This window comes from Terrapene carolina, unplaced genomic scaffold, assembly GCF_002925995.2.
Source record: "Terrapene carolina triunguis isolate 2854851 unplaced genomic scaffold, T_m_triunguis-2.0 Scaffold84, whole genome shotgun sequence".
In the NCBI taxonomy this organism is placed as follows: domain Eukaryota; kingdom Metazoa; phylum Chordata; order Testudines; family Emydidae; genus Terrapene; species Terrapene triunguis.
In genome coordinates, this window is record NW_020664435.1 from 12654055 (window position 1) to 12665755 (window position 11701).

Genomic DNA, 11701 nt, shown 5'->3' on the forward strand with positions numbered 1-11701 from the left:
GTTTTTGTAGATACAGACTAACACGGCTACCCCCTGATACTTATCAAAATATCTTAATTGCAGTGCTTCCTACTGTGTATGCTAAATATCTAGCACCCTTATTTCCAAGCTTCGGTCATTGGGAGCCCTCATAATTCCTGTTAGGTAAAGGGGTCTTTAGCTGCTTCAGTGTAAATCATGACACACAAATTACTATGTTACTCACAAAAACATCATATTAAAAGGCCAGTATTAAGGTTGCAAAATCAAGTACTTGAAAGAAATGCCAGAATTAAGATTGCCTGTGCATCCTTAATTCAAGCCCCTTGCGTGCATGCATTACAGTTGTTAATTACATGATCACATACTATTTTTTTAAATTGTTTGTTTTACACTCATTCAGTGCACAGGATGGACCTGGGAATGAATCAGGGTTATGTAGTGAAGAAGGCTGTTATCTGTAGGACCCCTGCCTCTTTTGTTGCAAAAGTTGGAAGGTGTGTGGTGAATGAGGCAGGGGATTGCAGGAAGAGAATGGAGGGTCTCATAATTAAGGCAGTTGAATGCTACCCTGGGGAACTGGATTCTATCTCTGCCTCTTCCACAGAGTTCCTATGTGATCCTATTCAAGTCACTTAAAGAAAACTTTTCACAGATGGTCAATAATTATGTGTCCCTCATTTTCTGGGTGCCTGACTTGAGATTCTGAAATCTGATTTGATAAGTGCTGAGCAATTACAGCTGCAGCTGAAGTCAATGGGGCTGTGCTTTGAATGTATGAAGTGCTATATACTCTGAAAAAATCAAGTCCTAGGTGCTTCAAAGTGGGCACCCAAAATTAGTGGGTACTATTGACCTTAAATGTCTGTGATCTCAGATACCAGTCTTTAAAATGAGAATAAAACCCTTTCATCTCACTGTGAAAATAAAGTGTTTGTGAAACACTCAGATACTATAGTAACAAGCGCCATAGAAAAACCAATTGGGAAAGTAATCTGTTTTCAGAGCCTGGCTTGAATAGTGTACAGTAAATAAGGACTAGGGCCACACATTGAACAGTGAGGAGAAAACAAAGTAGTGCACAGTTGCTCATTAAGTGAGCACCATCAATTTTGTGCACTGACTGAGATCGGTGTGGTGGAAAAAATGGTGTGTGATCGTGTAGTTAAATACTTCATTGTAATGCATACGCATGGGGGTGCTGAATTAAGGCTGTACAAGCAACATTAATTCTGGTATTTCCTAACTTTCCAGTGCTTGACCTTGCAACCGTAATGTTCTTTTAACATAGTTTTTGTGTACGTAATTTCCTAAGTATTTAAAAAAAACAAATTGAAAAACAGAAATTCCATCATGTGATATCCTGTTGACATGCACGTGGTTCATAAGCAGGGTTAGAACCTTTAGATCTACCGCACAGACCTCTGCCACTTGAGCTAATGGAATAACTATAGCAGTAGTAGATTAGCATCCTCTGTGTGGACCAGATGAGAGACGCAGTTTGCAGTGGATTTCACAGATGTTCGTTGGCAGCAGAGGAATGATGAGACTCATGAATCTTAGGTTCCATTCTAGGCTTTGGAAAGGAGTGTGCTCTAGTGGGCAAAGACTCTTCTGCTTATACACCCCAAGTTTTTGACCCCTTCTGCCCCATTCCCTGCAATGTGACCGTGTCCCAGTCCTGTCTCTTCCCCATGCCAAATTCCCAGTCCCTGCTCCAAAGCACGAGAGTGCTAGAACTTCTCAGAGAAAAGATTGCTAGAATTTTATACCATAGGCAAAACAATGTATTTTTCCCCAACCTCTTTCTCAGAAACAGCTAAACCATTTTGGTGGAAATTTTTCTGAACACATTCTGCCTGTGGCAGACACCTGCCATGTAAAGTCTCAGCCAAACAGTTAAAAGTTTGGGAAGTTACAAGCAACTGAAAGCAGGGCTTTATAATGGGAAGTGTCAGGCAGCCTTAATAATAGGCGGTGCTACCAGACCCATCTATGTAATATGATTATTTAGGTTAATTGAAGAGTATATGTATCCTGTATGTTTCAGAGATCACATTGTTCTCCTGTTTTAGAGAAACATTTAAGCATATATGTAACTTTAAGCATATGAGTATTTCTAAGTCAGTGGGACTATTCACTCACATGCTTGAAGTTAAGCCCCTACTTAAGCACCTTGTTTAAATGGGGCTATGAAACGGCATAATTAGAGATCACATTAAACCCTTCTTTGTACTTTGTTTCCTGTAGGGGCTGCTTATTCACGTGCTGAAAACAGCATCAGAAAGTTGGTGGACCAGTGCGGGCTACCATTTTTGCCTACCCCAATGGGAAAAGGAGTAGTTCCTGACAACCATCCAAACTGTGTAGCTGCAGCCAGATCCAGGTCGGTATAAACCAAGGCTTTGCTTCCAATCCTATCTTCTGGGAAACTAATAGGAACATACCATTAAAAATACAGCAAATTGCAACATGTTACAAATACTGTGGAAGGCCTAATGCAAAAAGCAAAAAAAGTTTAAATTTTCACATTTCGTGCTGTTTTATGGCAGTGGATAAAGCCAGTAGCTTTACACAGCTGATGTCAAATGTTGCTTAGAACTGAGTCCAGGGTGAAAGCGTGGGAGTCACTAGAAATTTTTGGCAAGAGCTAGGCTGAATTCTTTTGAGTTACGTTTTGTTGTGTAAATATTAAGCCTATATCAGACAACATAGTATTTTTAACATGTAGTTTATAGCACAAAATGAAGTATGTAAACAAGTTAAATTACATGTAGCAGAAAACTACTGGCATATTCAGTGTGCTGACCTTTAAGGCTATAAAGTGGTACATAAAATGGAGTATCACAACTCAAATTTTGCTTTATGCAGCCTCGCTTTTATAGCATTTGTAGTACATTCCAGTTTAATTGAACTATCGTCTCTGTAAATCCTTTAATTGGATCGTAGAGACCTATATTGAAGATTGTATTTTAAAAAAATAATTGTAGTCACCGACAAATTAATGTGAACTTACTTATAGAGCACTTGTAGGTATGTGTGTACGGTGGGCTTACTTTGCAGCTGAAACTCCTATGTACTTAAACTTAAACAAAGTTGTGTGTTGAGCAAATATCTTCGTCATTATGGAGTATGTTATTAATAAATCTGAGAATTTAAAAACTACACCTGAGGTATTTTGCTCGGCAACTGGGCCACCTTGGGCATACACACTAGAGGGCTGAATTAAGGTTGCATGGTCAACCTTCATTCTGGTATTTTCTAACTTTTGAGTGCTTGATTTTGCAACCTCAACATTCTTTTAAAGTAGGGTTTTTGTTCATTTGTTTTGTTTGTTTTTTGCTCTATTAATAATTACTTTCACAAAATGAACACTGTTTTAAAAAGAGAACTTAGTGCTTTATTTGCAAATTCAGAAAAATCTGCTTATAAACTAAGGGGCAGTTGTCTTAGAAAAGATTTTTAGCTTGCTGAGCTAAACAAATAGACTTGAGGGAAGCAAGATGTGTTATTGTATTCTCCTAAATGATAGGAGTGCTGTGCTATCTGGAACTATTGCCATTTTTGAAAAGCAATTAAATACAGTAACTCCTCACTTAAAGTCGTCCCAGTTAACGTTGTTTCGTTGTTACGTTGCTCATCAATTAGAGAACATGCTCGTTTAAAGTTTTGCAATGCTCCCTTATAACGTTGTTTGGCAGCCGCCTGCTTTGTCCACTGTTTGCAGAAAGAGCGGCCCATTGCAGCTAGCTGGTGGGGGCTTGGAACCTGCGTGGACCGGCAGCCCCCTATCGGCTCCCTGCTCCCCTAAGTTCCCTGTGCGGCAGTCGCCCAGCAGGCTATCAATTGCCGGCAGTTCAGCTGTCCCTCCCCGCACTGCCATGTGCTGCTCCTGCCCTCTGCCTTGGAGCTGCTCCCGGGAGCCTCCTGCTTGCTGTGCAGGGGGGGAGGGAAGAAAGAGGGGGGCTAATGTCAGAGTGTTCCCCCTCCCCCCTGCTTTTGCCCCCCGCTTACCCCATCTCCATAGAGCAAGGGAGGACACAACAGGGCTCAGGATGGCAGGAGCTTGCTAGCAGCACCTGCTGTCTCAACTTGCTGATCTACTTAAAAAGACAATGTACTTAGAGTGGGGTCAGCGTACTTAAAGGGGCAATGCACATCTTTCTCTCTCTCTCTCACACACACACAGGGTGTGTGTGTCTGTCTGCCATGCTGTCTCCCCTCCCTCCATTTGTGCTGCCTTGTAGAGTGTGAGGATACATTAACAACAATGTGTTAACCCTTGAGGGCTCAGCCGAGTACTAGTTCATCATTTAGCAGGAAGGCATTCCCTGGGAAATATCTCTCCCTCTTCCACCCTCTGACTTCACCACCTCAACCAAGCTTCACAATCATCATTGCTGTGTCCAGTATTAAATTGTTCGTTTAAAACTTATTCTGTGTATACACACACACACACACATATAGTCTTTTGTCTGGTGAAAAATTTTTTCCCTGGAACCTAACCCCCCTATTTACATTAATTCTTATGCAGAATTTTTTTGCTTAAAGTCACATTTTTCAGGAACATAACTACAACGTTAAGCAAGGAGTTAATGTATAAAAAATATTTACATTTCATGTTTTTCTCTTGTTTTCCATTATCAGGGCATTGCAACATGCTGATGTAATAATACTGTTTGGCGCAAGGTTGAACTGGATTTTGCACTTTGGACTTCCACCAAGATTTCGACCAGATGTAAAGATTATCCAAGTAATCGAGGAAAATAATTTGAACAGCACCCTCTGTAGGGTAGCTCTCTCTCTGTAATAGCCTACTGTTTCATGTGATGATCTTTGTCATATTGACAGTGCCGTACAATGCATGTGATCACTGTAGTTCTCCAAAATAATTACTTTTATTTGTTTTTAATTCCCTTGATATTTTCAAAATCAATATAATGTTATTCCAAGCATATAGGACTTGATGCTGCTCCCATTGAATTTATGGCAAAGCTCCTATTCAGTGCAGTAGCACAGGGATTAGGCCCATAATGCATGTACCATGTATAGGACTATAGTTTCCTTTATCAGAACCAAAGGGTTTTGAAATTGTGGCATTGTTCATAATAATGGATCCTCTCTCAATAGGATCCTTTAAAAACATTATCTTGTATTTACAGTCAAAGCAAACAAGATCTTGCTGCTCACGATCAGAGCCTGACCACTTGGAAACAATGAGAGTAGTGGAGGAAAGGCTACTTAACAAATGAATACTTCTGGCAAGCTGTCTGTGTTAGGAAGGGTAGGATATAAACACAATTTTACCCCTCCCCCATTTCAAAATATTGTAAACCATGTGTCCAAGGGCAAGAGTCCATTCTGCTCTCTGATTAGCTGGCTTTCAGTAGTATGAAACATAACTAGTCTTATCTGGTCTCCTCCAAAGGTGTCCAGCTTGTGCTCTTCACACTGGTAATAACAAAGTTATATATAGTACTGTGTGTCGGAGGTATAACAGAAGCAGTATGTCGGTGCTAAGGGTACAGATGAATGTCTGAAAATGGAAATGTGCAGTAGGTTTTTACTTGGAGTAAATCATCTCTTGAATAGCATTTCCAGTAAAGATTAGAGGAAATTACTCTTAAAGCCAAAGTGAGGACTAATGAGGTTGTTAGAAAATACTCTTCTATTTTACAATGTAAGTCTTATTGACTTAAAAATATTCCTAATTGATTCAGCGTTCTTTTGTCTAAAAACTGTTTTTTAAAAAATAGGTTGATATTTGTGCAGAAGAGCTGGGGAATAACGTGAGACCTGCAGCAAATTTATTAGGTGACATAAATGCTGTGACTGAGCAGGTAATGTACTGCAAGGTGTCTATAACTTCCTCTGACTTGTAGAAAGAGAGTAAATTCTGAAAAAAAAAATCCTAGGAGAAGCATTTTTTTATGCAGTATATTTATGCTTGCATCCAGTATCTAATCCTAAATTAAAATTTAAAAGTAGATGTAGTATTGTGCTGGGATCTTGGTGTATGATATAGATCAGGGATCTCAAACTCAAAGCACCACGAGGGCCACATGAGGACTAGAACATTGGCCCAAGGGCCACATCACTGACACCTTTTCATATAAAGGTACAAAAGCCCCGCCCCCGCCCCACTCCACCCCTTCCATGAGGCCCCACCCCTTCCCCGCCCCCATTCCAACCCCTTCCCCAAATTCCCCACCCCAACTTCACCCCCTCCCTGCCCCTATTCCAACCCCTTCCCCAAATCCAAGCCCCACCTCTTCTCCGCCTCCTCCCCTGAGCACGTGGCTCCCCGCTCCTCCCCGCTCCCTCCTGCAAAGTGCTAAGCGCCGCCAAACAGCTGTTTGGTGGCGGGAAGCACCTGGAGGTAGGCAGAGGAGCGGGGATGTGGGGGGTTGGGGGGGGCAGCAGGTGAGGGGAGCTTGGCGGTTGCAGGAAATAACTCCGGAGGGGGCACAGGGAGCTTGGCAGGCCGCAGCAAATAACTCTGCGGGCCATGGGTTTGAGACCCCTGATTTAGATTTTCTGGAAGAAATTATTCTGAGGTTTGTTGTTTTGAAAGAGGATAAATTTTTTGTGTGTGTGTGTTTTGTTTTAGCTTTTAGAACAACTTGTTCTAATGGAATGGAAATATCCTTCTTATTCAGAGTGGTGGAAGGGATTAAGAGAGAAAATGAAAAGCAATGAAGAAACATCCAAGGTAATACTATGGCTCAGTAAAAGTGGCTTTTGATCCTTTTCTGGACACAGTATCAATCATATCCCTGTCATTATTGTAGTTAAGTCCCCCTAATCAGAACTTTCAGATTGCTAAATTCTGAATGGTATCAAAATGTTTCAGAAGACTCCTGTAGACTTACTGTGTTCAGATTTATCTACTATATGGACAGACTGGGCTTAAGAGCTAATTGTCATCCAAACTCCATATAAGTCATTGGGCTTTGGATCAGGACCATAGTGCCGGAAGGAAGCCCTTGTGTAGAAGATGATATGGTAACAGAATTGATTTGCAAGTGATGTGGTGTTACTCTTAGCATATGACAGCTCAGTTTTGCTAAGGTAGATCCTTTATTTTTATTTTATTTTATGGATGTGCCAGTTATTGTGACAATGATGTACATTAAAAGCAAGTGACACATTAAGGCCCCGATCTTACAAATACTTATGGATGTGCTTAAATTTCTGCATATGAATTGGACAGTTCATGCCTGGAAGGTTAAGCCCATATGTGTCTTCGGGATTGGAGCCTAAATTAGACTCCTCTCAGTAGACAGCACAAACTGGAGCTGTTCCTGAACCACCCCAGCACACAAATGACACAGCTCACCTGCGATTAGAAATAGTCCAACATTTTTACTCTGTGTTTGAACAGCACCTAGCATGATGTGGTTCTGCCCCATGAGTAGGTGCATGGCAACACAGATAATAAATAGTAATAATCATGGTTGAACAAACTGATGTGCCTTGCTCGTTGCTCTGAACGTCAATAAACTGTTGACGATGGCACACCACCAGAGGGAGCAGGTTGCACACCTGAGGGAACCTCTGCTGAAAATGGCCTGTCTTCAAAATTACAAAGGCTCTGTCAGCGAAAGTGACTCTGATGATCTCAGCCATTGGGAGGGAGTCTAGTTTTGCAACCCTTACTCCGGAGAATGGTCCCTGACTTCAGTGGTAATATTCACACATGGCAGTGCACATTGCCCTTATGCTAAGCAGTACGTATAGAAATGATTTATAGTCTCTTATTTTTTTTAAAGGCATTGGCATTACAAAAGTCCCTGCCTATGAATTATTATACAGTATTCCATCATGTCAGAGAAGTGTTACCCAGGGACTGCGTTCTGGTTAGCGAGGGAGCTAATACTATGGACATTGGACGCACTATGCTTCCAAACTATCTTCCTCGCCACAGGTAAAGCATTTTCTTTGTTGCCATGATGCAACAATTATGTGCATATGTTTGTTTCCACACAGTTGGGTTATAGGTTACTGATGCTATGTCTTTTTTAAATAAAAAAGTTATTTAAGTAAAGTAAATGTATAATGTGTCTTTGGGGTGGGTTTCTTCTTGTTAAGGCAACTTCTCTTTATCCCTTTTGGTCATACCCTGTCATTGATTTTTATACCGAATACACGTTGATTTGTGTGGGACTTCAGGACATAGTACAATGGTAATAAATGGCCATATTTCAAGCAGATGACAGTTATTTAGCAGAGATCTCAGTTCTTTTTGGAATGGGAGTATATTATTGAGTCCCATACTTGGTGTGTGAATCTGTGCCTAAAAATGTTAGGACGTATTTAAAATTTTTAAAATAAATAGGCTAGGGTCCTATCCTGCAAGCAGATTCACATATATTGGGCCTCTACATAGGAATTCAGGTGCCTAAAATTCATACAAATTCTGAAGTTCTGATTTGTGACTTTATTTATTAAAGCCAGCTATTACAGAATGACTGTAAATTAGAGCTAGTCTGTATTTATTAGATTGTATGAGAGAGAACTGGACAATCTTTGCTGAGGTGACTCTTCAGATCTGATTGTGGAATCTAGAACCTCCTTCTGAAAACAGCACGATAGGTTCATTTGTGACATAACTTTATTTAACCTCAAATATGTTGTTAATTTAAAATTAACTGTGGGAATATATATATTTTTAAAAGGCTGGCACGGTCACTATAACGCTTTTTTCCTTGAACGTAGCGTTGTGCACATAAGAGGGCAAATTTGAAAAGTTAGGCCTATCATAGTGCATGTATTTTGCATTTGCGTTTGCCTGGTTGAAATGCTTTTATGTAATTACAGCTTGCAATTTGATTTCAAAAGTTGAACCTGAAAACTAGAATTTGAATAGCATTATTTGCCTGAAAGTTTTCAGGCTTCTAGTTGGATTTCCAGGGAGTTAAATGTAGAAAAGATTTCATGTAACCTATTAATTTGACCTTTGGGATGCAAGACTCAATAGAACAACTGTTTTACTACCACTTGAAACATCTGATTACATATTAATTAGATGTCTTGAAATATCAGTACAATGTAGACTGAAAGCAATCAGGAATACAGTACATTGTAATTGGTAGTATGTAAGCATCTCTTATTCCAGTCAACTCATTTTTTAAAAGTTTTATTATATGTGTGTTCATTAGAGTATTATGAAATCTTGATCAGATTCCTATATGAAAACCAAGCCTATTTAGTCTATTTAGACACGTGGTGTGTAATATAGCAATACATGTGTCAAATGCCTTTTTACTATCCAGATATTGTTTTATAAGTAGTTGGGTTATATCAAAATTACTACAAGCCAAAAACAAACTGTCATGGACAATTTGAGAACTGTTTGCCTGGCTGTACAGGAAAAATAATGCAGTGAAGAAATACGCAATAATTCTACTTTCTTATCTGTAGACTCGATGCTGGTACATTTGGAACAATGGGAGTTGGGCTAGGTTTTGCTATAGCAGCTGCAGTGGTGGCTAAAGATCAGACACCCGAGCAGCGAGTGATCTGTGTAGAAGGAGACAGTGCTTTTGGATTTTCTGGCATGGAAGTGGAAACTATTTGCAGGTAAAGTTTTTGATCAAGTAAACCATCTTAATTTATTATCCCCGTCTAGCTGACAGACTATCCAGATCAGGGAAACTGACTATACACAAAGTGCAATTAAATGCACAAAGAAAACAAACTGAAAAAATACAGAAAAATAATTTTGTCCTACTAATATTAGGTGCTACTTGCTGGGACAAATGGGGGAATTTTTTGTGATATTTTTATAAACGATCTGTCTGACTCTGTGTCTATCCCTTTGGCGTTGCTTCCTCTTGTGGAGGGAAGGGGAAGAACTTATTTTCTCCCTGTGACATAGGAGATCAGCCTAGGTATTTGAGAATATAGCCACTAGGATTGTCTGGGCTGGGATCAACACATTTGAATGGAAGCCTCAATGACTGAATATTATTTAGAGCAAGTTATTTCCCAGCACCCCCACCTCTCTGCAGGGAAACAGGGCAAAAGCCCTAGCAGGAAAGCAAAGGCAGAGGAGGTAGACAGACAGTGGGATGAGCAAAGATGGGGCTGAGAGAAGAAGGGCATGGCAAAGCCATGGCTTCCACCAATATGAACTCTGTACTAAGCTACCATTGTCATGCTAACCCAGAGATTTACAGATTCTAGATCCCAGGTAACTAATAAAGATCCACTTGTTATCCAAAGGCTGCCTGGTGTAGGCTGCAGATACTTAATGAAAAGCATTGCACCCCGAACGGGAGTGAGGCGACTAAGTCTCTCACAGAAGTGTGGCTCATTTGGACTCACCACAGAGAGCCATGGGGAGAGAGAGAGAGGGATTGTTGGAGCCTGATGGGCCAGTTCGTGAGTCACGGCCCTGTGAAACTGGATCCTTGGGTCCAGCACGCTAAAGGGGTCACTCCCAGGAGACTGGTTAGAGGCCAGAGCGTACACCAGACCCTGTGGATCTGTGACACTTGTAACAATAGTAGGTATAAGAACTTTCATACAGAAGTGATTCTTTTTGGTAGAGTGTCCCTTCAGCGGGTCACAGAAAGATGCAATTCTTTAGAATTTCTCCTACAATCATTCTTTTATTTATTTATTTATTTATTTGCAGGTATAACTTGCCAGTTGTAATTATCGTAGTAAACAACAATGGGATATACAGTGGTTTGGATGCAGATTCCTGGAAGGAGATGTTAAAGTCTGGAGAACCAACTGCGTGGTGAGTACCTCTAACCTATGTGTTTTTAATTAACTGAGAAGCGACCAAGAGGGTCTTTTTATTCATGGCTAGTATTTTCTGTTCTAGACTAAAAGCTGAAGAGAAAAGCTTTGTGGTCTCAGATCAGTAACTAAATGGCAACAAATCTACCTTTACACAATCACCATGCCCAGTTACACACAGCTAAGTTCATAGGAACTGAATTACATGTCCCACCAGCATAGGAGAAACTTAGCAGGCCAGCATAATGACCATCTAGTCATTTAAAAGTACTAAAATTAGCATAATCCTAGTTGGTCATTCTTGCAATTTTAACTCTGCTATGAACCATAAACCTCATTGCTTCTTTCAGTGCACCCCCTGTTTGTCTCCTGCCAAATTCTCACTATGAGCAGATTATGTCTGCGTTTGGGGGTAAAGGATACTTTGTGAAAACACCAGAGGAACTGCAAAATGCCCTGAAAGCAAGCCTGGCAGAGAAGCAAGTGCCTTCTCTTATCAATGTAATGATCAACCCACAATCTGACAGAAAGCAGCAGGTACGTGTTTTCATTTTTCTCAGGCTCTGATAGACAGACCCTCTGTATCCTCCTGAAGCTCTGTTGGGACATGGGGGGGAGGGTGCTGGTCAGCAGCGAGGCTCTATGGAGATACAGGGATCCACCCATGCTCAGCTCTTTGTAGTATCAGGGCCTTCGACTTCACCATCTTCCTTCCTTACATTTTCCTAATGGGCCTTATTTATTGACAATATTGTTAGGAGTGTTGTCACAGTATTAAAAATCATTCCTCTAAGCCAGTGATTCCCAAACTTGTTCCGCCGCTTGTGCGGGGAAAGCCCCGGGCGGGCCGGGCCGGTTTGTTTACCTGCCGCGGCCGCAGGTTCGCCCGATCGCGGCTCCCAGTGGCCGCGGTTCGCTGCTCCAGGCCAATGGGAGCTGCTGGAAGCGGCGGCCAGTATGTCCCTCGGCT

At 41.0% G+C, this 11701-nt stretch overlaps 1 protein-coding gene across 1 annotated transcript in view; it reads left to right on the forward strand.

Moving 5' to 3' along the window:
- HACL1 (2-hydroxyacyl-CoA lyase 1) overlaps nt 1–11701 on the forward strand; it is a 35530-nt gene that overhangs the window by 22932 nt on the left and 897 nt on the right. The window contains exons 9-16 of the mRNA XM_026649385.2: nt 2230–2365; nt 4627–4732; nt 5736–5819; nt 6590–6691; nt 7752–7906; nt 9403–9561; nt 10622–10729; nt 11082–11268. Of these exons, the coding sequence (XP_026505170.1) occupies nt 2230–2365; nt 4627–4732; nt 5736–5819; nt 6590–6691; nt 7752–7906; nt 9403–9561; nt 10622–10729; nt 11082–11268 (1037 nt within the window). The remainder of the gene's footprint in view (nt 1–2229; nt 2366–4626; nt 4733–5735; nt 5820–6589; nt 6692–7751; nt 7907–9402; nt 9562–10621; nt 10730–11081; nt 11269–11701) is intronic.